This window comes from Eleutherodactylus coqui, chromosome 6 (assembly GCF_035609145.1).
Source record: "Eleutherodactylus coqui strain aEleCoq1 chromosome 6, aEleCoq1.hap1, whole genome shotgun sequence".
In the NCBI taxonomy this organism is placed as follows: domain Eukaryota; kingdom Metazoa; phylum Chordata; class Amphibia; order Anura; family Eleutherodactylidae; genus Eleutherodactylus; species Eleutherodactylus coqui.
Genome location: NC_089842.1, coordinates 76,189,264 through 76,215,489, shown reverse-complemented (window position 1 = coordinate 76,215,489; position 26,226 = coordinate 76,189,264). Strand labels below are relative to the sequence as shown.

At 41.5% G+C, this 26,226-nt stretch overlaps 1 protein-coding gene across 2 annotated transcripts; it reads right to left on the bottom strand.

Moving 5' to 3' along the window:
• Positions 1-510: 510 nt before the first annotated feature.
• On the bottom strand, positions 511-26,226 carry LOC136632246 (stabilizer of axonemal microtubules 1-like). 2 transcript variants are annotated; one of them, XM_066606991.1, is made up of 10 exons: positions 26,105-26,226; positions 23,551-23,660; positions 10,716-10,855; positions 9,223-9,445; positions 7,925-8,047; positions 6,106-6,325; positions 5,285-5,432; positions 3,461-3,643; positions 3,209-3,351; positions 511-1,465 (listed from the first exon to the last, which is right to left on the bottom strand). In XM_066606991.1, exons 1-10 carry the CDS (start codon positions 26,200-26,202, stop codon positions 1,378-1,380), a joined length of 1,476 nt encoding a protein of 491 aa, XP_066463088.1. In that variant the 5' UTR covers positions 26,203-26,226; the 3' UTR covers positions 511-1,377. The 2 variants fall into 2 exon arrangements, with proteins under 2 accessions (XP_066463088.1, XP_066463089.1); XM_066606992.1 differs by having other exon boundaries at positions 26,109-26,185.

Sequence of the window (26,226 nt, the reverse complement as noted above, 5' to 3'; positions counted from 1 at the left end):
TCCCTATGGCATCTCACTGTAATGCCAAAAGTAAAAAAAGAGAGCTAGATGGTCAGGCATATGGGAACCCAACCTAAGTCAGGACAAATAAATATATATATATATATATATATATATATATATATATATATATATACATATACACATATCTTGTTAATATCCGTATTGTGTGAGCTGAACTTTAACATTATTGTTATGGTCGGAGAAAGGTCTAAGTAACTGCAGACACCTCATAGATCTAATATGTCCAAATTTCTATTCTCCCAAGCAGTACTGCATTTATAGCCTGTATGGGCAGATTGTCTACTACCTTACACTTCTTCCATCAAGAAAGCCATGCTTAAGATATTTATGGGTTTTAAATGGCTATAATAAAAAGCAGAACGCTTCTCACAACATCAAGTGCCCTCTGTAGCCTTACCTTTGCCCCTTGCTGGGTGTCATTCTTTCAGTCCCATAAACCTACAAGTACAGTACATACATCTCATTTGAATACATATTTTATCTCCCTTTGACTTTTGTTAAGAACTCCGATTTATTACAATACAAATTCAATACATTATCACGACCTGCAAGCAAAACCCTCAACAGGCTGCAATTTACATCACATCCACTGGGTGGCCATACAGACACATATAGAATAGACATCTCCCAACAGAGTATTGCAGATTCATGTATTTTTTTTCAAAGCTGTCATCTCGGGGCTCCTACCTACTTGTGTTTTTTTTAACATGATTGTCAATAGGACTTTCTAATGTTAAAAATGCATCACACAAAAATCACAAAGCACAAACTTGCGATGCATTTTTAACATTAGAAAGTCCCATTGACAATCGCGTTAAAAAAATGCAGCGATACCGCAGCGTTAAAAAAACCCCAAGTGGGTAAGAGCCCTCACACCACACATTTTAGGATATGTCAAGCCAAGAGGCAAGGTAAGGAAGGACATATCTGCACACCGCTCGGTGTATTCCTATGTACACTTTTGCTCCAGTAGACACCCTTTCCCTATGATTGCCTATAGGCTCACTCTGCCAATGGGTAAAGCCAGCCCTGTTCCTAAGGCAAAACAGAAGGAAGGGTCTGTTGGAAAACACAAATGGTTTGTTTTTCTGAAGACTTGGAATCGCTTATGGGAATTTACAGTGGAATGACTGTCACACTATAACATGCAAGGACATAAAACCATATGATGTTAGTATTTAATGATGGTAGCTCCTGATCAGAAATTAAAATGGCCATACAGATACCTGTAAATCATTAAAAAGGTTAAACATCCCTCAGGTTTACTTAATATCACACTGGCATATGGGGCATCCTATATTTCAGACCTAAATGTACAATGTAAGTGGTGACACGACTTAAGGGTTCTTCTTCTTAGTGGCTTTTCTGTGGTGGAGACAACTTCATTCCCATCTGTTGCTCTAGAAAAGCCTGCATCCGGCACCGAGGAAGTTCTGGTATTCTGCATTTAGAGACAAAATATACTGTGTTCTTCTAGCAAATACTCTATGTAACATGTATTTTATCTAAAAGTGCTATCAATCTTCAGCCCAAATATTGACCTTTAGTAAATATGTGCTCTCTACCGGACTCCAGGCAGATAGCTGTTGTCCAGACTGATATACAGTATTGTAACAAGATCATCAACTCGGTGGACAGGATGAGATCTAAAGAAATTTCTTTCTCCAAATGTAAACCCTAGATATCAGTGATGGAATAATCTCCCAAAGCACCATCTATGAGTCAATATCCACCCTTTTAGAAGGTCTTACAATATGACTAGCGATGTAAGCCAAACCGGAATATCCATGTGCAGACAAGTGTTGTGGTGTTATTGCCCCTCATCGGTGCATAGTAGGATGCGCATGACTTCTCACCTAGCCAACCAGAACCATACTGTGTAAGAATCCTGAAAGGATTGTATGTTTAGCGTACATTGCTAGTCATGTTGCAAGGCCTATTAAAAGGTTGGGTATTAACTCATAGGTGTTCACAGCATTGTGAAGGTGGTACAGCAAGCATGCTCAGCCTTCTCCATAATTTGCATAGACAAATGAGGATAAATTAAGGCCCATTTAGACAAATGTTGGGCAAATGCTGCACGACACTCGTCCCCGCTCATACTCGCTCTCGTGCTGCTGCACGGGAGCTAGCATTGGTGGCTCACAGCTGGAGGAGATATCTCTCCTTACTCTCCCCTGCCCCTCTCCATTGACTTAAAGGGGTTGTCCCGCGAAAGCAAGTGGGGGTATACACTTCTGTATGGCCATATTAATACACTTTGTAATATACATCGTGCATTAAATATGAGCCATACAGAAGTTATTCACTTACCTGCTCCGTTGCTAGCGTCCTCGTCTCCATGGTGTCGTCTAAGTTTAGCGTCTAATCTCCCGATTAGACGCGCTTGCGCAGTCCGGTCTTCTCCCTTCTGAATGGGGCCGCTCGTGCCGGAGAGCTGCTCCTCGTAGCTCCGCCCCGTCACGTGTGCCGATTCCAGCCAATCAGGAGGCTGGAATCGGCAATGGAACGCACAGAGCCCACGGTGCACCATGGGAGAAGACCTGCGGTCCACCGTGGGTGAAGATCCCGGCGGCCATCTTAGCAAGGTAAGTAAGAAGTCGCCGCAGCGCGGGGATTCGGGTAAGTACTATCCGTTTTTTTTTTTTACCCCTGCATCGGGTTTGTCTCGCGCCGAACGGGGAGCCTATTGAAAAAAAAAAAAAAATCGTTTCGGCGCGGGACAACCCCTTTAACATAGCAGCTGTTCAGTACTGAATGGCCGCTATTTACACTGAACGATGAGCCGTCCACTCATCAGCCCACGTTTATGCTGCATGGACAGTAAGCTGAATGATAAGGGCTCAGTTTAAATAGCAGCCGTTCAGTACTGAACAACCGCTATGTTAAGTCAATGGAGAGCGGAGGGGGAGAGCGAGGAGATAAATCTCCTCCAGCCGCCCTGCTGTGAGCCAGCGATACTAGCTCTGTTGCAGCAGCATGAGAGCTAGTATCTGTGGGGACGAGCGTCGGGCATCATTTGCCCAACATTCATCCCATCTAAATGCCCTTAATTTCTCCTCATTTGTCTATGCAAATTGTGGAAAGGGCGGAGCATGCTTGCTGTACCACCTTTACAATGCTGTACTGCTGCTTCAAGGCGTTCAGCTTAGCATTCCGCTACTATCTTCCTTCAGTTTTATACCTGTATGTCTCCTTGTGAACAGTAGAAAAGTCTTGGTTCCCAGTTAATTCTAAGTTGTCCTTTGTGGGCTTATGCTTCCTCATAGGCTCCCCCTTTTTCGGTATGAAGGTGCTCCCGGTTGTGGTCTCGGAGTCCAGCTTCACCTAAGGATGGTAATAAGATGCTGCATTTTATCTGAATTCATATATAATTGATTTATCTAACAAGCTAACAAGGGGATTTTAAATGTTGATGTGTTGCATGCCGGCTCACCAAAGGCCTCATTGAGATACCATCCATGGGATCACCGTAACGCCATCGTGGTTGAATGCCCCAATCCTTGAATACACATCTGTTGTGTGTGGTGCCATCGAATTTAGCATTTAGTGGTCGGAGAACTGATCGTGGTCGTTTCACTGGCTCGTTGGGCTGTGGTTCATGAGGCAGAAATGCCAGCTACACAATGACAAATGGTGTACAAAAAGGTATATATAGAGCACTAGATAGAAGGTTCACTATCAACCGGTGATTTCAATTTGAGGTCCGCATTACGAATGCACCTATATTAACAGAATGAAAGGCTCACTAAGAAATACCATAATAGAATTAGCTAATTAGATTAGCTACGGTAATTATCCTCTATTATGTGGATAGGGGATAACTTCTATTGGTGGGAGGGTACTCTGTTTAGGATCCTCTTCTCTTGGCCAGAGTGGATGGTCAAAAATAGCGTCTGTCGCTGTGGAGAACCTGTCCTGTTCTCTACTACACATACACCCCATTGATATGAATTTGCAACATGTAATTGTTCATTTTCCCTTTGATGGCGCTGTAAAGAAATTGAACACGTATTGCCAGGTTTCCCCAGAGATTACAGCTCCATTACCATTAGGAGGACACTTTGTGATCACCTTATTGTGAAGGACTCTTTTAACATGTAGGGATTGTCCAAAGTGGAGAACTTCTTTAACCGTTTCTAATCATGCATACAGCAATCTATATCCAAGCTGCATATACCCCATGCTGTGTATGGAGAAGGATTGGGAGCTGAAACCACTCCATACACGGTTGGTATCAGTTGTCTTTGACTGTTGACACTCGCCCATAACAACTGTGATAGCAGATAATTCTTAGCATAGAATGGAAGAGTTGGAAGGGACCTCCAGGGTCATCGGGTCCAACCCCCTGCTCAGTGCAGGATTCACTAAATCATCCCAGACATTATTGAGGCTGTTAACCCTTTCAATGCTACTATCAGTTTTTACAGTGGAATTTAAATGTCCTTATCGATCAGGATTTTAATGTTCCGAATAACCCCCGTCTGGGTGTCATGGCAGCCTCGGGACTTCTGTAGGCCCCCAGGACTGCCATGATCATTTGCTTATTAGGGATGTTCCCTTGTAATTTAACAGGCACCCTATAAAAATACAGCATGATGCAATACCACAGTATTGCATTATACTGTACAAGTGATCAAATGAATGCAAGTTCAAGTCCCTATGTGAACTAATAAAAATAAGTAAAAATAGGTCAAATAAATATTTTTTAAATTAGTAGAAAAAAATTAAAAGTTAAAAAAACCCTTTTCCCAGTCATTGTGTTATTAAAAATATTTTTTGAATCTAAAACTTGATATGGCTGCAACTGTAAAGGTCTAATTCCTTAAAATATATTATTGATCCTGAATAATTAAGGGCTTTTACCCACTAGCATTTTTTTTTAATGCTGCAATATCGCTGCATTTTTTGTTTTTTTTTTACTGCAAATGTCAATGGGACTTCATTCATTCATTCATGAAACGGTTAAAGAGACTCTGTCACCATCTTTTTGCAGTCCGCACTGAGAACACCATAAGGTATTGACAGTCTCTTTAATGATGGCCTTTACTAGGATCTAAGCATCCGATCCTTTCAGGAAAAAATAGTCATCTCCTCGTAGGTTTTCTGTATTTTATGTGAAAAACAAAGCCATACAGCTATTCATTATTTTTCTCCTGGTTTATACAGTCCAGAAGTGAAGTGAACATTAGTCGCATTTTGTGTGAATTGCAAAAATCCCTCCTTTATTATGAAAGAAAAGCTGAGAACGCAATCGAACCTTTGTAACGGTATTTCCATCCACCCGTCCTCCCCGTTCTCTATCCATGGCTGTCAACTCTTCCTTTAACTGAGCCAGCTGAGGCCGAGGATGCAACAAAGTATTCCAGCCAGGGTAGGTCGCTCTTTGAACGGTCTGAAAGTCATTACTAATGACAAAGAAGAAAGACACAATGAGGGGAATTTATTTAGACTTGTTGTACAAACGCTGGTCTTAATATGTGAAGAGATACGGATCTTGGCACCTCTGTGCAGATAGACAGAAATCTATGCCAGTTATGAGCCGGAGTAGTTTACACCAGTTTATGGAACACGATATACATAAATGTATAGGTCAATGGCGGCTGTAACCCCTCCACACAAACCTTGCCCCTTTTCCTAAAAAGCGCTATGGACTTGCATATATGGCAAAAACTCACAAAACTTTTGTGACTTTTGTACACCACTTTTCTCTTGAGTCTCATGTGACGCAGAGTGTTAAGGCAGCAGAAATGTGATCCTAAGCTCTTGCTCACAACCAGAAAGTTGCAGGTTTAATCCTCATGTGGTGCAGGTAGCCTTCTCAAGGTTGACTCAGCCTTCCATCCTTCCGAGGTTGGTAAAATGAGTACCCAGCTTGCTGGGGGGTAAAAAGATGACTGGGGAAGGCGATGGCAAACCACCCCACAAAAACAGTCTGCCTAGAAAATGTCATAATGTGTCATGACTTGGCGCTTGCACCAGGGGACTTTACCTTTCTCTTGATAAAGCTTCTCCAAAGATTTTATATAAATGTATAAGGATAAAAAATAATCTGATGCTACACATTTTACAGCTTCATACCTGTAAAAGGGATGCACAGTGAGGTTGTCAGAGGGCGGATGGGCTGGCCTGACGGGCTCCATGGTATGGCTGCCAGAGAAGTCACTTTGATACTTAGTCATCAGCTCATCTAGAGGTCGTTTGATTACATTTTTTGGAAGATGTTTCTTAATAAATTGTTTCTTTTCCAGTGGTAGAGGATGAAACGTAGACTGATGTGTGGTAGTCATGAAGTGTTCACCTACAAATAGATATATTTGTCTGTATTGTGTTTAGCTCACGTATTATATACAGTAGAACCAAGTAGCTGGGTAGAGCAACTTTAGCCAAACAGTAAATAATGCTATAAGTCTAACTATTAAAGGGAATGTGTCCTCAGAAAATTACACATTTTATTAATCAAGTCTTTATATCAAACATATCTTTTAAGAATGTTTTCATTTTTTTCTAATTTTCAATGTGATGTTCTATATTTTTTAAAAATCCTGAAATCCTGCAGTTTTCACAGTGACCACTAAGCCTAATAATAGTCTGACACTTCCTGTTATGTAGAGAAAACTGTACTTGTCCTAAAACCATGAATTTCCAGTGTAACCAGCGACATTAAAGAAGTTATTTAGTTTGGAATTCAGTGTCTGGTGTCATTACTCGTATAAATATGGCAAACAGTATCAGCAATCAGTTGAATCCACCAGCAGTAGAAAGAATTTCCTGCTGAGTAGGAGCTTCTGCCCCGGGCTCTAACAACGATTCCACCATATAGTGATGAGGGGCTAACAACCTAATTTTCTGCTCTCCTCTAATTGGCTCCTCACACAAATGTCTCTAGTCTATAACCCAGACTCTCCACCACTTTCCAAATCTTCAAAAAAAAACAAAAACCTGAAAACCCATTTCTTTAGAAAATCTGAAATCTTACAGTAACTCTTTTGCCACCACTAAATGAGCAGCTTCCACCCTTACCTACTGTCTCATTCCCAATGCCTTCTGGTTTGTAAGCCCTTGCAGGGCTCCCTCGCTCTGTATCAGTCTGCCACTCATTAAGTCATGGTTATTGTTCTTGCCTTGTTTCTTCTTATCTAATAAAACCCTACTCATATGTACAGTGCTCTGGAGTTAATGGCACTTTAAAATCATTAAAGCAACAATCATTTGCATATGGCATGCATTCTAATATTACCGTGTTTCCCCGATAATGAGACCTAATCTGATAATAAGCCCTACCCTTTTGGGGGGGAGGGGGTTGGCTTGAAGTATAAGCCCCCTAAAAATAAGCCCTAGCTACACTACATGAAAAAAATGTAATACTCACTTAGTAGACGCGTTTGGGTCCATGGCGCTGGGCTGCAGGCTTCCATGATCTCCTGAAAGCTAACTGAGAATTTCTTTCTGGTAGCGGGACTTGAATACCCTGCCTCCAGCAAGTGATTGCTCTGATTGGTTTATCAATCGCCCCATCAGCCAATCAGAGCTGACACTCGATTAACCAATCACAGCCATTCAATGATGTAATTCAATAAATGGCTGTGATTGGTTCATCGAGCACCATGTCAGTCATTCAGAGCCAGTGCTCGTTTAACCAATCATAGCAATTGCTTGCTGGAGGCAAGATATTCAAGCTCTGCTATCAGGAAGAAATGCTCTGTCAGGAGAACACGGAAGCGTGCATCAGCGCTGCTGCCCAGCACGATGAACCCGAGCGCTGGCTGCTAGGTGAGTATTATAAGACACTCCCTCAAAAATAATACCCGGTGCCTCTTTTGGGGCCAAAATTAATATAAGACAGAGTCTTATTTTCAGGGAACACTAATATTAATGCAGATTATATTCTTTCCTTTACCCTCCATGGTCAAATGATCTTGTGAAGCTTTCACTGGTTCTACTCTCTTCAGTTTCTTCTCTACAAAATGATCTTGGGTTGTCGTTTTCATGTCATTGACATCTCCGGGAAAGAGCAGAGAACCTGTATCGAAGATGAAACATTAGAGATGGGTAGAAACAATCTCAGTCATTGAAATATTAACTAAACCAACGCCTTTCTTCTTTTTGGGGGCCACTACCACCCATGTCCTGGTGACAGGTGGTAGTTACAGAGGTAAAGCCCATCAATTAAGTAGTCATTTAATTCAGATGCCCCATACTCTTCACACCAATCAGCTATAACATTAAAACCATTGAAAAAGTGATAACATGGACTATCTGGTGACAATGGCACCTGTCAGGGGGTATATTAGGCAGTAAGTGATCACTTAGTACTTAAAGTTGTTGTGTTGGGAGCAGGAAAAATGAGCAAATGTAAGGATCTGAGCAACTCTGACAAGGGACAAACTAAAATATCTAGACGACTGGGTCAGAGCATCTCCAATACGGTAGGTCCTACAAGTTGTACCTGGTATGTAGTCGTTTGTGAGATGAACAACATTTTCTTTTACATCATGTGGACATCCAGATATATGTGCATTGCTTACCTTGGAAAGAGATGGCACCAGTATGTACCAGTCGATGGCAGTTTGATACTCTGGGCAATGTTCTTATAGGAAACCTTGGATCCTAGCATTCAAGTGGATGTGACATGTACCGTCTATCTTGTACCTACATTGTACAGACCAAGTAGACCCTAACACACTGCAAAATCGTTCAGGAACATGGCAAAGATTAAGGTGATGACTTGGCCTCCAAATCCTCTAGATCTCATTCCAATCAAGTATCTGTGGGATGTGCTAGAAAAACAGGACTGATCCATGGAGGCCGCACCTCACAACTTACAGAACTTTACAAATCTGTTGCTAACATCTTGGTGCCCAATACACAGGAGATCTTCAAAGGTCTTGTAAGTCCATGCCTCAATGGTTAGAGCTGTTTTGGTGGCACAAGGGTGAAGTCCACAATATTTAATCAGGTAGTTTTAATGTTATAGCTGCTTGGCATATATTTTACATTGTGCCGCACACAAACCATATAGAACTAGGATGATCATCTTATATTTCGGAGCAACCTGTGGCTCGAGGGCATTTTTCATGAACCTATTATCCAACAACTAGATTTCTGGTGATGTCTCAGGTAAAAAAACAAACAGTTTCTGCCTTGGATGTAACTTGCACCACTAATTCTGGGCACGCCATACTGGTATCTTGGTACCTGCAAGAGTTGGTCGTTCTCCATATTGTGGTTGACGCTCTGCTTTCCACTGCTTGAACTGTTCCTTGTTTGTTGTGCTATGTTGAATATTTGAAGGAGGTAATAGGTGCAGGTTATCCGGGGGACGTGTGGATATGGTTTTTTCTGCCTCTTTGGGAGTATAGTGAAGGCTGTAAACAGTCTGGTTCAGCAGGGGCTCCTCTGGACTCTGGTAGTAGCCATCCTGTGTAGAAAATGAAGTATAGTTCTTAACAGTTTTGATCGTTTTTAAGACAGTAATGATTTCCTTACAATATTATCTTCTTTTACTTGCAATTAACAAAATGCAAAGAGAAATCTAAAGCAAATCTATACTGGGAGTGACCACCCTTTGCCTTCAAAACAGCCTCAATTCTTCTAGCTACACTTTCACACAGTTTTTGAAGGAACTCACCAAACATCTAAGAGAACTGACCACAGATCTTTTGTGGATGTAGGCTTGCTTAAATCCTTCTGTCTCTTCATTTAATCCCAGACTGACCAGATGATGTTAAGATCAAGGCTCTGTGGAAGCCTTATTATCACTTCCAGGACTCCTTGTTCTTCTCTATGCTGGAGATGTAATGACATTGGCTGGATGTTTGAGGTCGTTGTCCTACTGCAGAATAAATTTGGAGCCAATCGGACACCTCCCTGATGGTATTACATGATGATAAGTATCTGCCTGTATTTCTCAGCAATGAGGACACCATTAATACTGACCAAATCCCCAACTCTATTTGCTGAAAAGCAGCCTCAAACTTGCAATGCTTCACTGTTGGCTGCGAACACTAATTGTACTGCTCTCCAGCCCTTCAGAGAACAAACTGGCTTCTTGTTTTGAAGGGCAGTCACACCAAATATTGATTTGATTTAGATTTTTTTTCTTCATTCACTTTGCATTATGTTAATTGACAAAATAAACTATTAACACTTCTATTTTTGAAGCATTCTTAAGCCCCATTTATATGCAAAGATGATCACTCAGAATTCACTGAAAAGATAGGGAGAATGACAGTTTGAACCATCATTTTGCATAAGCTGCATACAGATCCTTTGTTCTGCTGCGGGACTGCAGCTGAAAACAATGTTATCAGCGCTCCCGCGGAGAATCACAGCATGCGGTTCCTGCTATCAGCTGCCCGGCCGTACAATGAATTTTCAACTCAACATAAAATCATTGTTTGCCCAAAAAGCAAACAATGGTAGCATTTGCACACCATGAATATCGCTCAAAAGACATCATTTTAGTGAATTTTGAGCGATAATCGTCCTGTGTAAATGGGGCTTTACTTTGCAGCAATTTTTCCACACCTGCCTAAAACTTTTGAACAGTACTGTATGTCTCACATACAGTTGCAGTATAACATACCTACAGTTGCTTTGGCTGCAATCTATTAGTATACAGAAAAGTGTTCTGGTTGCATTTATGCAATGTATAATATGCATATCTATGCTACAATAACAAGACTTACAGGAGGTATATATGGTTTTGGCCTTCCTTCTAAGGGCCTTGCTATGAATTCAGACCTCTGTGTGGTATCCAAGTTCATAGGCGGTAAGTTGCGGGGGACAAGAGTATGGAGATGTCTTTTGCTGATTCTCGGAGACACAACTGTGTGAAGAAAAAGTGCCGTTTAGTTTAAAAAAACTCATGTCCAGCATCTAAAGTTTGAAGCAAGAAAATCCAACCTAAAGACATCAATGCCGTATTATATGCTAATTTACAGCACATTCTACATTTTGTTTAAGATGTTGTATCTGGTACCACAAAAGCAAAAAAGAAAGGTTGTCCCAGTCTCTACCATGGTCAAACTATGTCACAGTAGGGTTCAGTTAAGTCTCTAAAACATAGCTTTTATTGAAAAACTAAATAAAAAGGAGTTTGTAACACAGTCCTAAACTCTAGACACAAATACACAAATAAATAAAAAACTGCACCCCTATGTCAAATGAGGGGAAAGCAGTATATACGTTGCCTAGGAACCGATATTTTCTCCCAACGGAATTAAAGTTTCTATTTTTGTTCTCCGTGGTATATATCCTAGAGCTAGTTGGATAGGCTCGTTAAGAATGGTGTTCCAGCTTGTATAGACAGCTATAGATATTCAATAGATGGGGGACTTGTATCCGCTTTTTAGAGCACGTGCGTTATTCCTCCCATATAGAGAAAGATGCATAGACTGTCAAAAAATGCCGTAGGTGAGAGAATATTCACGCTACTTTGGCTAGTTTCAGAGAAATCAGATATAAAGCTGATATCAGAATGCTGTAGCTTGCCAACGTTTTTTTGCGAGTTGTAGCCACCAAAAGTTATAATGCAGTACACCAAACTGCCAGCTCAATTATTTTGTAGGTTCAAAAATCAGTGGTTCAACGCGTTTCCGCTACCTGTTACGTAGCCTCATCAGGAACCATAAGAGAGTTTTTACAAACAAATCAGCTTCCAGCTAAACGGTTAATCCCCAGATTGGGATATTATAACCTTTTAGGAGGAGGGAGGTAGACAATCCTATCACTAGGTAGATCAACGTAAATGAACCCAGTTTCCCCCCAAGAAAAATAGCTTCCAGCTAAACAGTTAGTCCCCAGATTGGGAAATCATAACCTTTAGTGAGAGGGAGGTAGACAATTCTATCACTAGGTAGATCAAGATAAATACACCCAGTTTCCCCCCAAAGATAGCAGGAGCAAAAACAAAAAAAGGCAGCAGCACCAGCCTCTGTGGTAGACTGGCGGCTACCTAAAGACATCAATGCCGTATTATATGCTAATTTACAGCACATTCTACATTTTGTTTAAGATGTTGTATCTGGTACCACAAAAGCAAAAAAGAAAGGTTGTCCCAGTCTCTACCATGGTCAAACTAGCCCACCACATTATCATGGAATAATCCGATGGGTCAGGGATCTGCCTTAATAATGGATCCCAGAGGTCCACCAGAAGACAACCCCATTTAGAGCTGATGCTGTAGTTAATTACTTGCCAGTAGGATCTATTTATTTAGGGTTCATTAAGAAATAGCCTATTAGACCTATAGATTAGCTACGTAAGAGTTAAATGCAGGTGGAGCCAGGCACTGCTGATAACTCTGAGAACAGCAGCTGCTTTGTTCTCGAAGCTGTCAGCTGGTATCTCACTGAGCTAATAGCGCCGAGACCAGCAGGAGCTGCTTTTTTCGCGGAGCTATCGCTGAGAGCTCCGTGCGGGATACCAGCTGAAAGAACGCTATCAGCTGGTATCCCGCTGAGAACTCAGTGTGCGGCGCTAATAAGAGTCATCACTGATTTTTATCTTGCTAAAAAATCAGCGATGAACGAACAGTGCACGATGGCAGCGCGTTTAGACACAGCGATTATCGCTCAAAAGGTGGCTTTTGAGTGAATTTGAGCAATAATTGTTGTGTCTAAATGGGCCTTTACCCTTCTAGCTCCAACAAGGTCTTTGTTTTATTTATACTCACCCCCAGTCCACAGTATGGGCTCTTTTCTTAGATTTGACTCCTGCAGCTGTCAATGGGTTAAGGGGCGGCCACCATTGCTCATTGGTAATGGGTGACATCAGACATAACCTACAGTAAGTGATGGAGAGCGCCCATTTGACACATTCACAGTGGGGGCAGCAGGACTATAGTAGGCTGTAGGATTTTCTGAAGAGGATGGTTATCATGTTCTTTTTGAAGCTTTCCAAGGTGGTGGACAGTCTGATGTGTTGGGGTAGTGAGTTCCAGAGTATAGATGATGCACGAGAGAAATCTTGGAGACAAATGTGTGAGGAGTAGACCAGAGGGGAGCAGAAAGGAGGTCTTCCGAGAACTGTACATTGCATATTTAGGGAGGTGTCAGGAGATATATGGAGGGAGCAGGTTGCGGACAGCTTTCCTTTTTTATTAATAATACTTTACACTGGATTCTCTAGATGATGGGTAGCCAGAGAAGGAATTGGCAGAGAGAAGAAGTAGAGAAGTAACATGGGAAGAGTTGGGTTAGTTAGATAGCAGAGTTGGGGATGGATTGGAGGGTTGCTAGAGTGTTGAAGGGAGGATGCAGAGAAGAATGTTGCAGTAGTCTAGATGGGAGATGATGAGGGCATGCACTAGCATTTTTGTTGATTCGGGGCTGAAGAAAGATTGTATCTGAGAGATGTTTTTGAGCTGGAGGCAACAGGAGGTGGAAAAGGCTTGTATGTGCAGTTTGAAGGAGGGTAGAATAAAATATTACACAGACAGTGGACTTGTGGACTTGTGAAAGTATGGAGTCACTGATTGTGAGTGGCAGGTCCAATGGCAGTATTGAGTCAGATGAAGGAGGATATGGCTGATAGACACTCTGGGATTCTGGTTATGAGAGAAGTAATATTTGGGGCCACAGAGGTAGATTTCAGTGTCATCAGCCTAAAGGTGGTACTAAAATCCATTGAGTGTAGATGGAGAAGAGAAGTGATCCTAGGACAGAGCCTTGGGGGACAGAGAGAAGGAGAGGTGATAAGGTGGTGTATGAATAGGAGACACTAAATGTTTGGTCAGTGATGTACGAGGAGAGCCAGGAAAGTGTCAAGTCTGTGATGCCAAGGGAGGCAGTATGGACTTTTGTGTGTGATATGTATGCATTTGTATTTTTAACACTCTACATGGACTTTAATAGCTATTTTTGTGAAATGGATAAAAACAGCACATGCTACTTAATTCAAATGCATCGGCACCTTATGCAACCCAGTGGTACCTGAATGCGATAGTACATGCCATCAGAAATGAAACGGACACCCTGGATATGAAATTGGAAGCACATAGAGATATATAGGTACAGCATCACATATTCTCACAGCACAGATCCATAATACGGCCATGTGTATGATGCCTAAGGCTAATTTGTATGGCTAGACAGCTAATGTGAGTTGTATCACCAATACCAGCCAGTAATTTTAATCATTGGCAACGAACATTCAGCTATGACAGATTTCATCTGCACATTAAAATTTCAGATGCCTGCTTTCCTAATGTTATAGCCAAGAATAGAAGATGGGAAGAATCACAGGAAATAATACTACTATACAACACTGATTAATTCTCACCCTTAGGCAGCCTCTTCTATTTATCTGGCAGTATATGGCATACATCTATAACATTTGTCTTCTGATTTGCTGATGGATTTATCGCTCATGCTCAATAGAGGGATTATATTTTTGGAACTTAGTCCTTAGTAAATACAAAGAATCTATCATGAGAGAACATTTCAGACAACACTGAATTGTGACATAACGTAAAAAGTAATTTATAAATTTGGATTTATATGATTATATTGCCTGGACATTGCCAGTACTGGGCGTCTGAAGGTATAACTTCCAAAAGCCAATCTGCTAATAAAGTTTTGGTTTGGGAGGCATAAAAGTTTAGTATAGAATTAAAGTAATAGGCTTATTTTATCTGAAGGCCACTCTGGTGATTTTTTAAAATTCATTTATATTGTAGCTATTCTTTCAGTATATATTAGTAAACTAGGATTAACTTGGTTTGTTATTTTCTTTCTATCAAAAACTCCTGGCCTCTTTCACCTCCAATGGTCATGTGATGTCTGTTCTGACCAGCTCAGATCTACTTGGGTTTATGTGTGCATTTTCTAGTCAGTTTCTCAGTTTGTGTGAAGCTGTTACATGTGTGAGGGTATATATATATATATTGCCATATGTTCTTTATACTTTTATACCTATATGCAAGTTCTATTCAATTCCAAATGAAAAAACTTATATGTTGCCTTAACATCAGATATTCCAAGGCTTTAGAAGGCTGAGAGAGATGTTCTAGAAATTCAGAGAAGATACGGAACCAGGCACAAGGACGCATGTACTTGGCTGTTTTCCCAGAAGCGCTGGAACAAGATATCAAGATGTTCAAATGTACATAACTTTCACTGTCTTAGGCCAGAAATCCGGACTTCCCATATATGGAGAATGCATGTTTGGCCGTTTTCTTAGAATTGAGTGGGTGATTCTTTGTACTGGAGTTAATTGAATACGTGATTTTCTGTACATAAGCCAGAGGCGCCGTAGCAAGGCCGGAAATCCGGACTGCCCATATATGATTATAAGCCCATCACCCCTTGTTGGGGAGGGGACAAAGGGTATAAGATCTCATGTAATCTGTAATAAAGCACGTCGGCACAGCGCAGCCATGTCCCGTGTGAGGAATGATACCAGACCTCCCTGTGTGGTGTTTTTTTCTTTACCGCCGGCAGCAGGCAAGTGGGGTGGGCCCGATTGGTGCTGTACTTAGAATTACCCTGATAAATGGCGCAACCAACTGGGGCGGTAAAATCGGAGCTTACAGCGCAATTCACCCGGATCCACGCTACTGAGAAGCCGTCCTGCTGCAAACCTTGCCTGATCAACTCACTTAGAACTCCAGGTAAGACAAACATATATTTATGTTGTGTTTTACGCTGAGAGTCTTGCAGCAGGACTGACTATCTGTGGTTTGTGACCGGACGGGTTGGGTTAAGAGTTCTACACGGTAACTCGTGTGGGCTCCGGGTTTGCCGTCATGGACCACTGACCGTGATATGCGCACCAATCGGTCACCCAGAAACTAGTCTGTAGTCTATTTGTACTTTGAAGTTTTAACATTTTAATAATAGTGGAGATTGTTGTATCTGCAGAAGTTTTTTTTTTCTCTCTTTCTTTTCATTTTAGTCTCACAAGAGAAGGGACCCTCAGTTTAGTTTAGTTAGTTGTTAATGGTTTAGCAGAGAGGGATGCATTTTGTGAGATAAGGCTTCATAAGAGAAGGGACTCTCGGTCGTTTTGCCTTATATATGGGGCTAGCGATTTGATTTCAGAGAGATGCATTTTATGGGGCTGGTTCCATAAGGAGAAGGGACCCTCGGTTGTTCTGCCGGTATATAAGGGGCTGACAATTTGAAAATTAAGAGGGATGCATTCTATGGAGCGTGTTATTATTATTATTATTGTTGTTGTTGTAATATGCGTAAGATCTTATTAAAGAAGACAGAGCCCCTCAAGGGCTGCCGCCGTGTGGATGAATTTGTAGAATATAAGAAAACTCTAATGAAAATGTGTGACACCGACCCGCACGGCAGATTACAAAATGGTGTCTGGGAGGAGGTCTTTAGGACCGAGAGGTGCCTTGGAAGACCAAGGTTTGCTAGAAAATGCTGGAGGAGGAGGAGAGAGATAGATAGTCAGAGTAAGTTAGGTATGTACACATTATTTGTTTAAGAAAGTATCCGTAAGTTAAATGTTGAAAAGTACAGTAAGTGATCAAGAGGGCGTCAGGAGAGTGTCTATTAAAGGTTATATTGGCAGCTAGGTAAGGGAGAGAAGTATGAGTAACAAGCAAGTCGATAAGGAAGTTACAATGCATGTGATTTGTTGGCAAAGAAAGATGAAAATGTGTATAATACAAGATAGATAATAGATATGGATATATATGTGTATATATGTATATACTGTAAGTGCAAATAGTTAACTGAGCTTGCTTTTAGGGGAGAAAAGGCTTGTTGACATGTAGCTGCGAGTCTCTGTGTAGCCTTCCAAGGTCAGGAAGATAACAGCGAGAGAGAAAATGCAATAACAACCTTGGTTAATATCGTTGCTTGCTTACAATGAATTGAAATGAATTTAATTAGTTATACTGTCTTAGTAGGCAGGGAAATATAGCAATTTCTAAGTTATATTCTTACTTATACAGGGGTTGAAAATGAAGAACATGTTGTGCTGTATTTATGAGTTCAAATGCAGGGCTGTTCAGTCAGTGAATGCATATTCAGAGATTTATTTTGAAAAGGTGGGGGCTTTCAGACTTGACTCTGAGCTCAGGGTCACAAGGGGGGCAGAAAAATACCCAGAGATTCTAAAATACTTCAGCGTTTAATACAGCATATAATAGCTTCAGTAAATAAGAAATATAGAATATTTCAGTCACTCAGCAAACTTTTTCACATAATTTGTCATAAATAGCGTTCATTCACAATCTCATCTCAATAGAATTATGTACTTTATAAAATTATAGCACTCACCTCGGTGTTTTTCAGCTGATGTATGTATGTTTGTCATACTTTTTTTTCTGTGCATCTGTATGGACTGGTACACCTCCAAGGGGGGGGTGACGGAGCAGACTTGAGAGTATGGATGGATGAGAGTTAGTGACCCGTGTTCAAGCTGTGGTGGAATGTGTGATGTGGATAATGACTGGAGATAAAAGTCCTCCCCATGCATGGGACTTTGCTTGGTGAGATGTGGATGCTTGGACTGTTAAGCTGAAATGGGTTCTGAGAAGACGGACGCACGGAGCCAATATCGAAGGGGTGGAGCTAGATGATGTAATAGTACGTAATGTTTCATCCTTCTTGTCCAAGGGAGGGGGTGAGGATTTTGAGCAGCTAGTAAAAGTTTTTGTTTTGTTTTGTCTCCCGTCTCAGATTTTATAAGATATTGCAGGCAGGATCAGACTAATAATGAATTCACTTAACCCCTTAAGGACCAGGTTGTTTTGTACCTTAAGGACCAGACACTTTTTAGGGATTTTACCCATGTGGCGGTTTTACTGCTCTATTTTTTTTCCTTTAGCTATCAAAATTATTTTTGCTGCGTTTTTTTTTCCGTGACATATAGGACTATTTTTTAAATATCTTTTTCACTGACTTTTTTTTCCGTTTTTTAGTTTTATTGGGGGTAAAATGCTAAAAAAAATGATTTTTTTAACATTTATAGTTTTTTTAAAAATTATTTTTATATTTACACTAAAATAAAGTATGGAAATGGGTTCCTCTATTTATTTCGGACGTTTTGATATATAGTATGTATGGTTTTGGTTTATAGGGCGCGTACGGTGACGGTTTTTGTTGGCGTCTGCTTTGTGTTATTCTCTTTTTTATGTATGTATTGTTGTTTTATTCTGTTGTTTTGTTTTACTTATTTATGTAATTGTGTTTTTTACTATCTGTGTCCCCCATGACGTCATATAAGACCTCTGGGGGACACTCACTTTTTTTTTTTTTTAACTTTATTTGACATTTTCCCACTGTAGCTGGGCAGTCCATAAGACCCTCAGTTACAGGGGAAAGCAACCCCTGTGGTGACATTAGTCACCTGCAGAGCTGCCAGGGTCTAAGTCTGACCCTCCAGCTCTGCAGTAGCAGGGAATCCCGGGAGGTCACATGACCCCCCGAGGCTCCCGTAGTGAAAGAACTTCTTACTTTCACTTTGCCCCGACAGTGCTCATTGAGCACTGTACATCGGGGAAGCAGAAGGCAGGAAGGGTTAAAAACCCCTCCTGCCTTCTGCTCCAGGTTATCAGCTGTCACTAACAGCTGATAACCCGTACCTGCCTCTGACTTATTGCAGAGGCAGGAGGCTTAGAGCACCGCCGTATTTTTACAATCGGTGGTCCTTTAAGCCCAGCACCAGCCGCCGTATATATACAGTGGCTGGTCGTAAATGGGTTAAAGGGATCTCACATTTCCAATATTAATAGGTGTTTGTAGATTATTCTGTCCCAGTGTAACTCATGTTTCTGTTATTGGTGCTAACATTTTACAGGCCTTATCTGCTTCCATCAAATCTTTTTACAATGTTGTACTAACTTAAACCCGGCTACTATTTCTTCCAATTGAGTACCCTGGTTTAAAGGGGGGGAGGAGAAGGCATAGGTGATCTAGGTATTGCAGGTCAGCCATTTTAAAATTCAGCCATTTTTAAAAAATTTTTTGCAAGCCATTTTTAAATTTTTAAATTTTTTGCAACAAGGTTCTGATCTTTTTGAAATAGAATATCAGCCCGATTGTCTAGCATTGATGCAACAAGAAAATTTAAGTTTTAAAAAAGTTACTGAAAGCCCTTGTTAATAATGCATATTTTGAGTTGTTTTTTATAGATGGTACCAGGGTGATTGATGACTCCACACTGGATATACGGTGGTTACACAACAAGATGTCCTAAAAAGCAGAATGTCTCCGCATGTCGCAGCACAAGAAGCGGAATTAAAAGCACTCACGGAGGCGTGTAGAGTGGAGGAAGGTAAGACGGCAAACATTTACACTGACTCCCGGTATGCATTTGGCATAGCTCATGATTACGGCCCAACATGGAAGGCCAGACAGTTTTTTACCACAGCAGGACAGCCAATTGAGAATGTTGCAGCGGTGCAGTCTCATGGAGGCCCTACTTCTACCTGACAAGGTGGAAAGCTCACACCAATTCCTACACCGGAGAAGCAAGAGGCAACGCCATCACAGGCCACACAACAAAAGCAGCGGCCCTCAAGCCGTGGAAGAAAGAAGAAAAGAAGAATTCGACAATAACTTTGGACTTTGACTACACTTGGACTTTGATTTGAACTTGGACTTTGATAAAACCTTGGACTTTGATAAAAACTTGGACTTTGATATGCTAATGACTTTACAGTTACAAGCCAGCAAGGAAGAAAAAGGAAAAATTGACTAAAAAAGGGACGGTGTATGGTGAACAGTCAACAGAACTTGCTTACCATAGTCCCTGTGCCCCATGATGGCCCAGCTGACGCACGGAAAGACACACCTCTCAAAGCAGTAATGATGTCGACGCTTGAACGAGGACGGGTGGCTCCTTGGTTTTCTGTAGCTGCTGCATCATTTGTCCAATTTTGCATGATCTTTGCCGTAAGCAACAGGGCAGAAGTAAATTTGCCACATAACACTTGCCTAGGCCACTCTACCCATTTCAGGGATTGCAAATTGGCTACACTCAGCTCCTACTTGTTGGGAAGCATGAATATGTGCTTGTTGTTGTTGATGTTTTTCAGATTGGAGACCTACCCTGTTACTAAAGTAAATAAGCAGGTAATCGCACAGAAGCTCATGAATGAGGTAATCTGCAGATATGGGGTACCGGAAGTGATTGACTCAAACAAAGGTACACACTTCACAGGTGAAATAATGCAACACATCATGTCTGCTTTGGGTATATTCCAGGCTTTTCACACACCCTACCATCCGCGGAGTAGTGGGAAAGTAGATACAAAAGGCAATGAAGAAAATGGGCAAATCTTGAATTGAGTGTCTTCTATTAGTTTTTTTTTTTCTCCAGGAGGATACATGTCACAGTAGCAGAGTTTGGGGAATGATTTTCTTGTTAATTTTGTCATGGGTCCCTCCAAGGAATTGTCAATAATGTATTCTGTAGTCTCTGCTTTTTTCCCAGGTCCTACAGATGAGTGTCACAATCTAAAACCAGGTGACAGGGTCTATGTAAAAAAGTTTGAGAGAAACCCTGTTTGAATGTCCCTACCAGATGTTGTTCACCACCCCAACTGCAGTCAAGCTTGAAGGAAAGCCCACTTGGATCCACACTTCGCACTGAAAGAACTCATGATCCTGTATATCCTTTACATGCTATAATGTGGTACAATTCCTCTAACACACACCTTTGACTACTGTACACTAGCCCCCTGTTTCAGAACAAATTAATACAATCAAATGTGCAATATGAAGAGTACACTGAGGGTGAGAATCCAACTCCACATCGTGCTAAGAGAGAAGTTGACGCTCCAGGTGGTAACTTTGATCCACATGTATACATAAATACAATAGGAGTGCCAAGGGGGGTGCCAGATGAATTTAATTCTAGAGATCAGGTTAAAGCAGGTTTTGAGTCCTTATTTGCTATTGTCACTGTTAATAATAATGTAGATTGGATGAATTATATCTATTACGATCAGCAGAGGTTTGTAAACTACACCAGAGATGCTTTACAAGGGTTAGCTGACCAATTAGGGCCCACTGCATCCATGGCGTTCCAAAATAGAGTGGCCCTGGATATGATTTTAGCAGAAGGAGGTGGGGTATGTAATTTCCTGTTTGTGTATTATTCCTTTAATATGACGCCAACATTTCCCTTGTTTAAAAAAGATGAAGAGTCAGTTCCAATAATGACAACCAGGTACGTTACCAGAAGAATGGAGAGATGGACTAGTACTGCGCCTGCCTCGGTCTCATAAGATGGACTGTCAGTGGACTTCCCATTTGCCTAGGGAAAGTGCAGAAGACCTTAGGTTCCGGCGAGGGCACACCCTGCGGGGTGTTAACTTGTACAGATAGAGGGTATGGATGCCCGGAAATAAGCCCAGGGAATCCATGGCCTCCTTCTGAGGTGAGGTAGGGATCCCTCCCCTTTTAGGAGTAGGGACTTACGGGCAGTGGAGAAACCCTGACGCAAGGGAGAGACGACCGAGGAAGAGTGCAAAGTCTGATGCTTGATCTCCATATTAAGTTTTTTAGGGGGGTTTGTGAGGGTATATATATATATTGCCATATGTTCTTTATACTTTTATACCTATATGCAAGTTCTATTCAATTCCAAATGAAAAAACTTATATGTCGCCTTAACATCAGATATTCCAAGGCTTTAGAAGGCTGAGAGAGATGTTCTAGAAATTCAGAGAAGATACGGAACCAGACACAAGGACGCATGTACTTGGCTGTTTTCCCAGAAGCGCTGGAACAAGATATCAAGATGTTCAAATGTACATAACTTTCACTGTCTTAGGCCAGAAATCCGGACTTCCCATATATGGAGAATGCATGTTTGGCCGTTTTCTTAGAATTGAGTGGGTGATTCTTTGTACTGGAGTTAATTGAATACGTGATTTTCTGTACATAAGCCAGAGGCGCCGTAGCAAGGCCGGAAATCCGAACTGCCCATATATGATTATAAGCCCATCACCCCTTGTTGGGGAGGGGACAAAGGGTATAAGATCTCATGTAATCTGTAATAAAGCACGTCGGCACAGCGCAGCCATGTCCCATGTGAGGAATGATACCAGACCTCCCTGTGTGGTGTTTTTTTCTTTACTGCCGGCAGCGGGCAAGTGGGGTGGGCCCGATTGGTGCTGTACTTAGAATTACCCTGATACATGGATCTACCATATAAACTGCCTAGAAGTGGATACAGAATCTCCTGTGACGGTTATTAATGTGATACTAATTATCACACAGCTCCTGTCACATAATTATAATAGAGGGGATCACAGCTCATCCTCCTGACTGTATACTTATGGTCTGTAGCTTATTTAGGTAAATATAGAAGGTAATGATAAACTGTCCCCCCTGCAGGCAAAAACGGTATAGCCTTAACTATTGCTGGGCTGATGAATCATGGGATTGGCTGAAAGTAAAAAGATCTCACCACCAAGATGGTGGCTGATAAGCATCAGACAGGAGGCTGCAGTGCAGGGAAGTGACTAGAATATAGAGGAGACCTCTAGAGTGTGACAGGCAACCAAGTGACGGGGGCAGGCATGGAAAAATTTGTTTTTGTCGGAGTGGCCCTTTAAAGACATCAGCACTCAGCAAGCATAGACAGGTACAGGGGCCTACTGCACCTGGGGAGGTCCACATACGGTTAGCATTGATCCGGTCTTCATTATTTGAAATCAATTGTATCCACGTCTTTAAGATGATAATACAATTGACAATGACAGTGGCATTGCAAAAAGCCAAGCCTGTCTTGTTCTGCCACCTGGTACCCTCTGTGTCACTCGGGCAAAAAGATGAGGTCATACTGTTACCTGCGTTGTTTCCCACAATCCTGGTCAAAAGAGGCCAAGGAAGAGCATGGCGGATGCAGTGGGAGTGTGATGGAGGTGAGAGTTTATCTTGTCTTATTGCCAGGTTCATAATGGGGCCTATAAATTACACAGGGGCACAGAGGGGCCTGCAAAATTAGTAAGGGGGTAGAGCGGGGCCTATATATTACTAAGTGGGCCCACTGTGACTTTGTTTCCCAAGAACCCATATAAACCTGGAATCAACCTGATTAGAGACTCCCATCTTATAGGCTGTTGGACCATCTTTGGCTTTCAGTACCACAGCAATTTATCATGGCACAGATTCGACTGGGTGATGAAATCATTCTACAGGAAATTTGGCCCACGCGAACAGGAAGCTGCTTGCAGTTGTTGCAACTTAGATGGACGTAGTGACATGCTCTGAACAGCTGACAGGAAGGGTTCATTGATTCTTGCTGATTGCGCCAAATTATGACCCTTCTGTAGGTATTTTGAAACAGAAATCTGGATTCATTAGACCAGGTAATGTTTTCCACTGCTCAGTAATGCAGTTTTTGCGCTTCTTTGCCCACTGCAGATGGATTAGAAGGAAGGGTGACCCCTAGTGGCCAGCTCTTTACAGTAATTTTGAAGCACAAAAACATTTGAAGTAAATAAAGGGATTTGCACATTTGCTGGCTATCACATTGGTGTCACATGAGCACACGTTTGTTCAAAGTGCGGTGCAAACATATAAAAGAAACGTCATCACTCACTCTTTGGTACGTTGAATGTCGCCTTATAGTGGGAGATATAACATTCACCATTTGTCCCTCTGCGCTGAACATGTTGCTGCTTTTTGCATCCCTTGTGATGTTTGTGGCGGCTGTAGAAGTGGAGTGGAGATAAATCAGTAAAAAAACCAGAAAGGTTTACAAACTGTCCGACCTTTTATGTTCAAAGCAGTCATCCAATCAACCTCTGCATCGTAATTGTCACTGTGTCACTTTTAGATGTACAGTTGATGCTGCTGTAGCCACAGGTTATGAACACATGAAAGCATTAGCGAGGAGTAGGGTTGGGCACGCACTAAAATTTCACACACTAAACGCACTAAAATTTCTTCCTCCTCCTCCAATGTGGCTCAGTGGTTGGCACTATCTGATCGAAGGAAACATCTGCATGGAGTTTGTATTTTCACCCTCTTTTTCTTCTAGTCAATAAATGTATGCACTATAAAAGCTGCTAATTATTACGAAAGAGAACCTACACAAACACAGGGAGAACATACAAACTCCATGCAGATGTTGTCCTTGGTCAGATTTGACTCTAGTACCCCAGTGCTGCAAGGCAACAGTGCTAACCACTGAGCCATATTTGAGAAGGAAAAGTAATTTAATGGTTCTTAGATAATTTTAGCTGTTTTGGTGAAGTTCTGGTTTGGTCCAAACTAATTTGGACTAAAGCAAACTTTTTGTCTAATTAAGGTAAACCGGCAGAACTGAACTTTTCCAAAGTTTGCTCAGCATGTTTGGTTGTGACTAAAGATGAGCGAGCACCCAAATGCGCGAGTCCGCTTTATTCGAGTCGAGCTTTTCGTAAAATTCGAGAGCTCTACTCGAGTAACGAACCCCATTGACTACAATGGGAGACTCGAGCATTTTTGTATGTGGGACGCCGGGGGTCGGTGTCGGTCGGTCTCTCTCTCTCGACAAAAAATTTGCCAATGACGCGCACTGCGTTGCAACGGGGCCAAAACAGGCACGTCACAGCGGGGAGGAGCCAAAAACTGGGGCGGGGTCGAACACGGCTTGATGCTCGTTCGAGTAATGAGCACCATCGAGTACGCTAATACTCGAACGAGCATCAAGCTCGGCAGAGTATGTTCGCTCAACTCTAGTTGTGACTATATCTGTAGAGTTCTCAAATAGGACAGTGCACTTTTCTTAATTAGAGTTAAAAGGAATGGTGGGGCTACAAAATGTAAAAAACAAAAATACGATGTATGTAGAGTTATATTTTGCTGTAGACTATATAGTAACAAAAAGAGCCAATGAAACCGCCACGAGAAACATGTTAAAGTGCAATGTGTAGATCTAGCCCTATAGTCTTATATTTATCTCAGCGGTTGGATGTTGCATTGCTGGGTTGGAGCCCCATTCCTAATGTGGTTGGAAGCTGCATAATTGTTTGTGTTATTTTGAATTCAGTTTTTGAATATCGCGGATGCCCTTTTTGTCGGAGCTCCAAAAACTCCAAAACAAGAGTGAATCTAATTGGGCATGCAGTAATAACTTTCTTAGGGCATATTCACAAGAACTCTGATTTCAATGGGTTTGTTCACATGAGCGTATTTACTGCGTGCATTGCATTTGCACAAAAAATACCTAGCATGTTCTATTTTTGTGTATAGCACATCTTAAACGTAATTGCCTGGTGAAATCAAAGGGAGCATGGGTGCATGTCATTTTGTGTGCACAAATATGTAGGGCATGCGCATGCAAAAAATACAGTAAAATACGCATAGACGGGCACAAATAACCCAAAAAGCAAATGCCTGGGTGAATACAAGTGAGTGGAAATCTTTATGTCCCTCTTTGGTTACCAACACATAGACTCAAACACACGGAGCAGAATTACATTTTCAATCTGTCATACACATATATTCATTTTATATATTTATATAGTGCATACCTATACCGAAGCGCTGTACATCACTTGATGCCCCGTTGAGGCTCACAGTCTAAGCTCTCCTATTAGCATGTTTTTGAAATGTGGGAGGAAACCCAAGCAAACACTTGGGAGAACATAGAAAACTCCATGCAGATGTTGTCCTCGGTTGGATTTGAACCCGGGACAACAGTGCTAACCCCTGAGCCTGAGGGGGCAGATCCCATCAGAAAAATGTAAAAAAACTATTTTCCAATGGAATCTGTCGTATTTTTGTTAAAAAAAAAGGTTACAATTACTATGTGAACTGAAAATACAGCCGCATTACCGTGAGCGAACACATTTCACCTGATGCAATATGTATACGTGCAGTCCTATATGAATCTACATATCATAATATCGCAATGCGCTGTGCCACATGACAGATTCATCTCTGCTTCATCTGTGTGTTTGCATAATACAGGCACAATATAGAATTCATTTGTTTCTTCCTACAGCAAAATACATTATAAAAAAGTCTCAATCAAGTTGATACAAAGTTTTGAAGAATGTCCGTAACTTCTATAACATTTGATCACTGCAGTGAATAGGATATAGATTATATAGACTATAACAGATCACTGTATCATATAATGTAGACAGGTGGTTTATTAAGCTCACCCACAGTCGCACAGCTCACAGATGCAAGACACTGATGAAGGATCCATGTTCTCAAGTGCACTTATTGTGAGTGCAGGATGCCTGTTTTGTGTTTCCATGGTCCCTCGTTTTCTCCTCCCCTC

Coding starts and splice junctions, on each gene's coding strand:
- LOC136632246 (XM_066606991.1), bottom strand. CDS start 26,202: ATGGAAACACAAAACAGGCATCCTGCACTCACAATAAGTGCACTTGAG. Junction 5,433..6,105: donor ACTGTGCATCCCTTTTACAG/GTATGAAGCTGT, acceptor CTTTGTCATTAG/TAATGACTTTCAGACCGTTC. Junction 3,644..5,284: donor ATGGAAATACCGTTACAAAG/GTTCGATTGCGT, acceptor GTCATTGTGTAG/CTGGCATTTCTGCCTCATGA.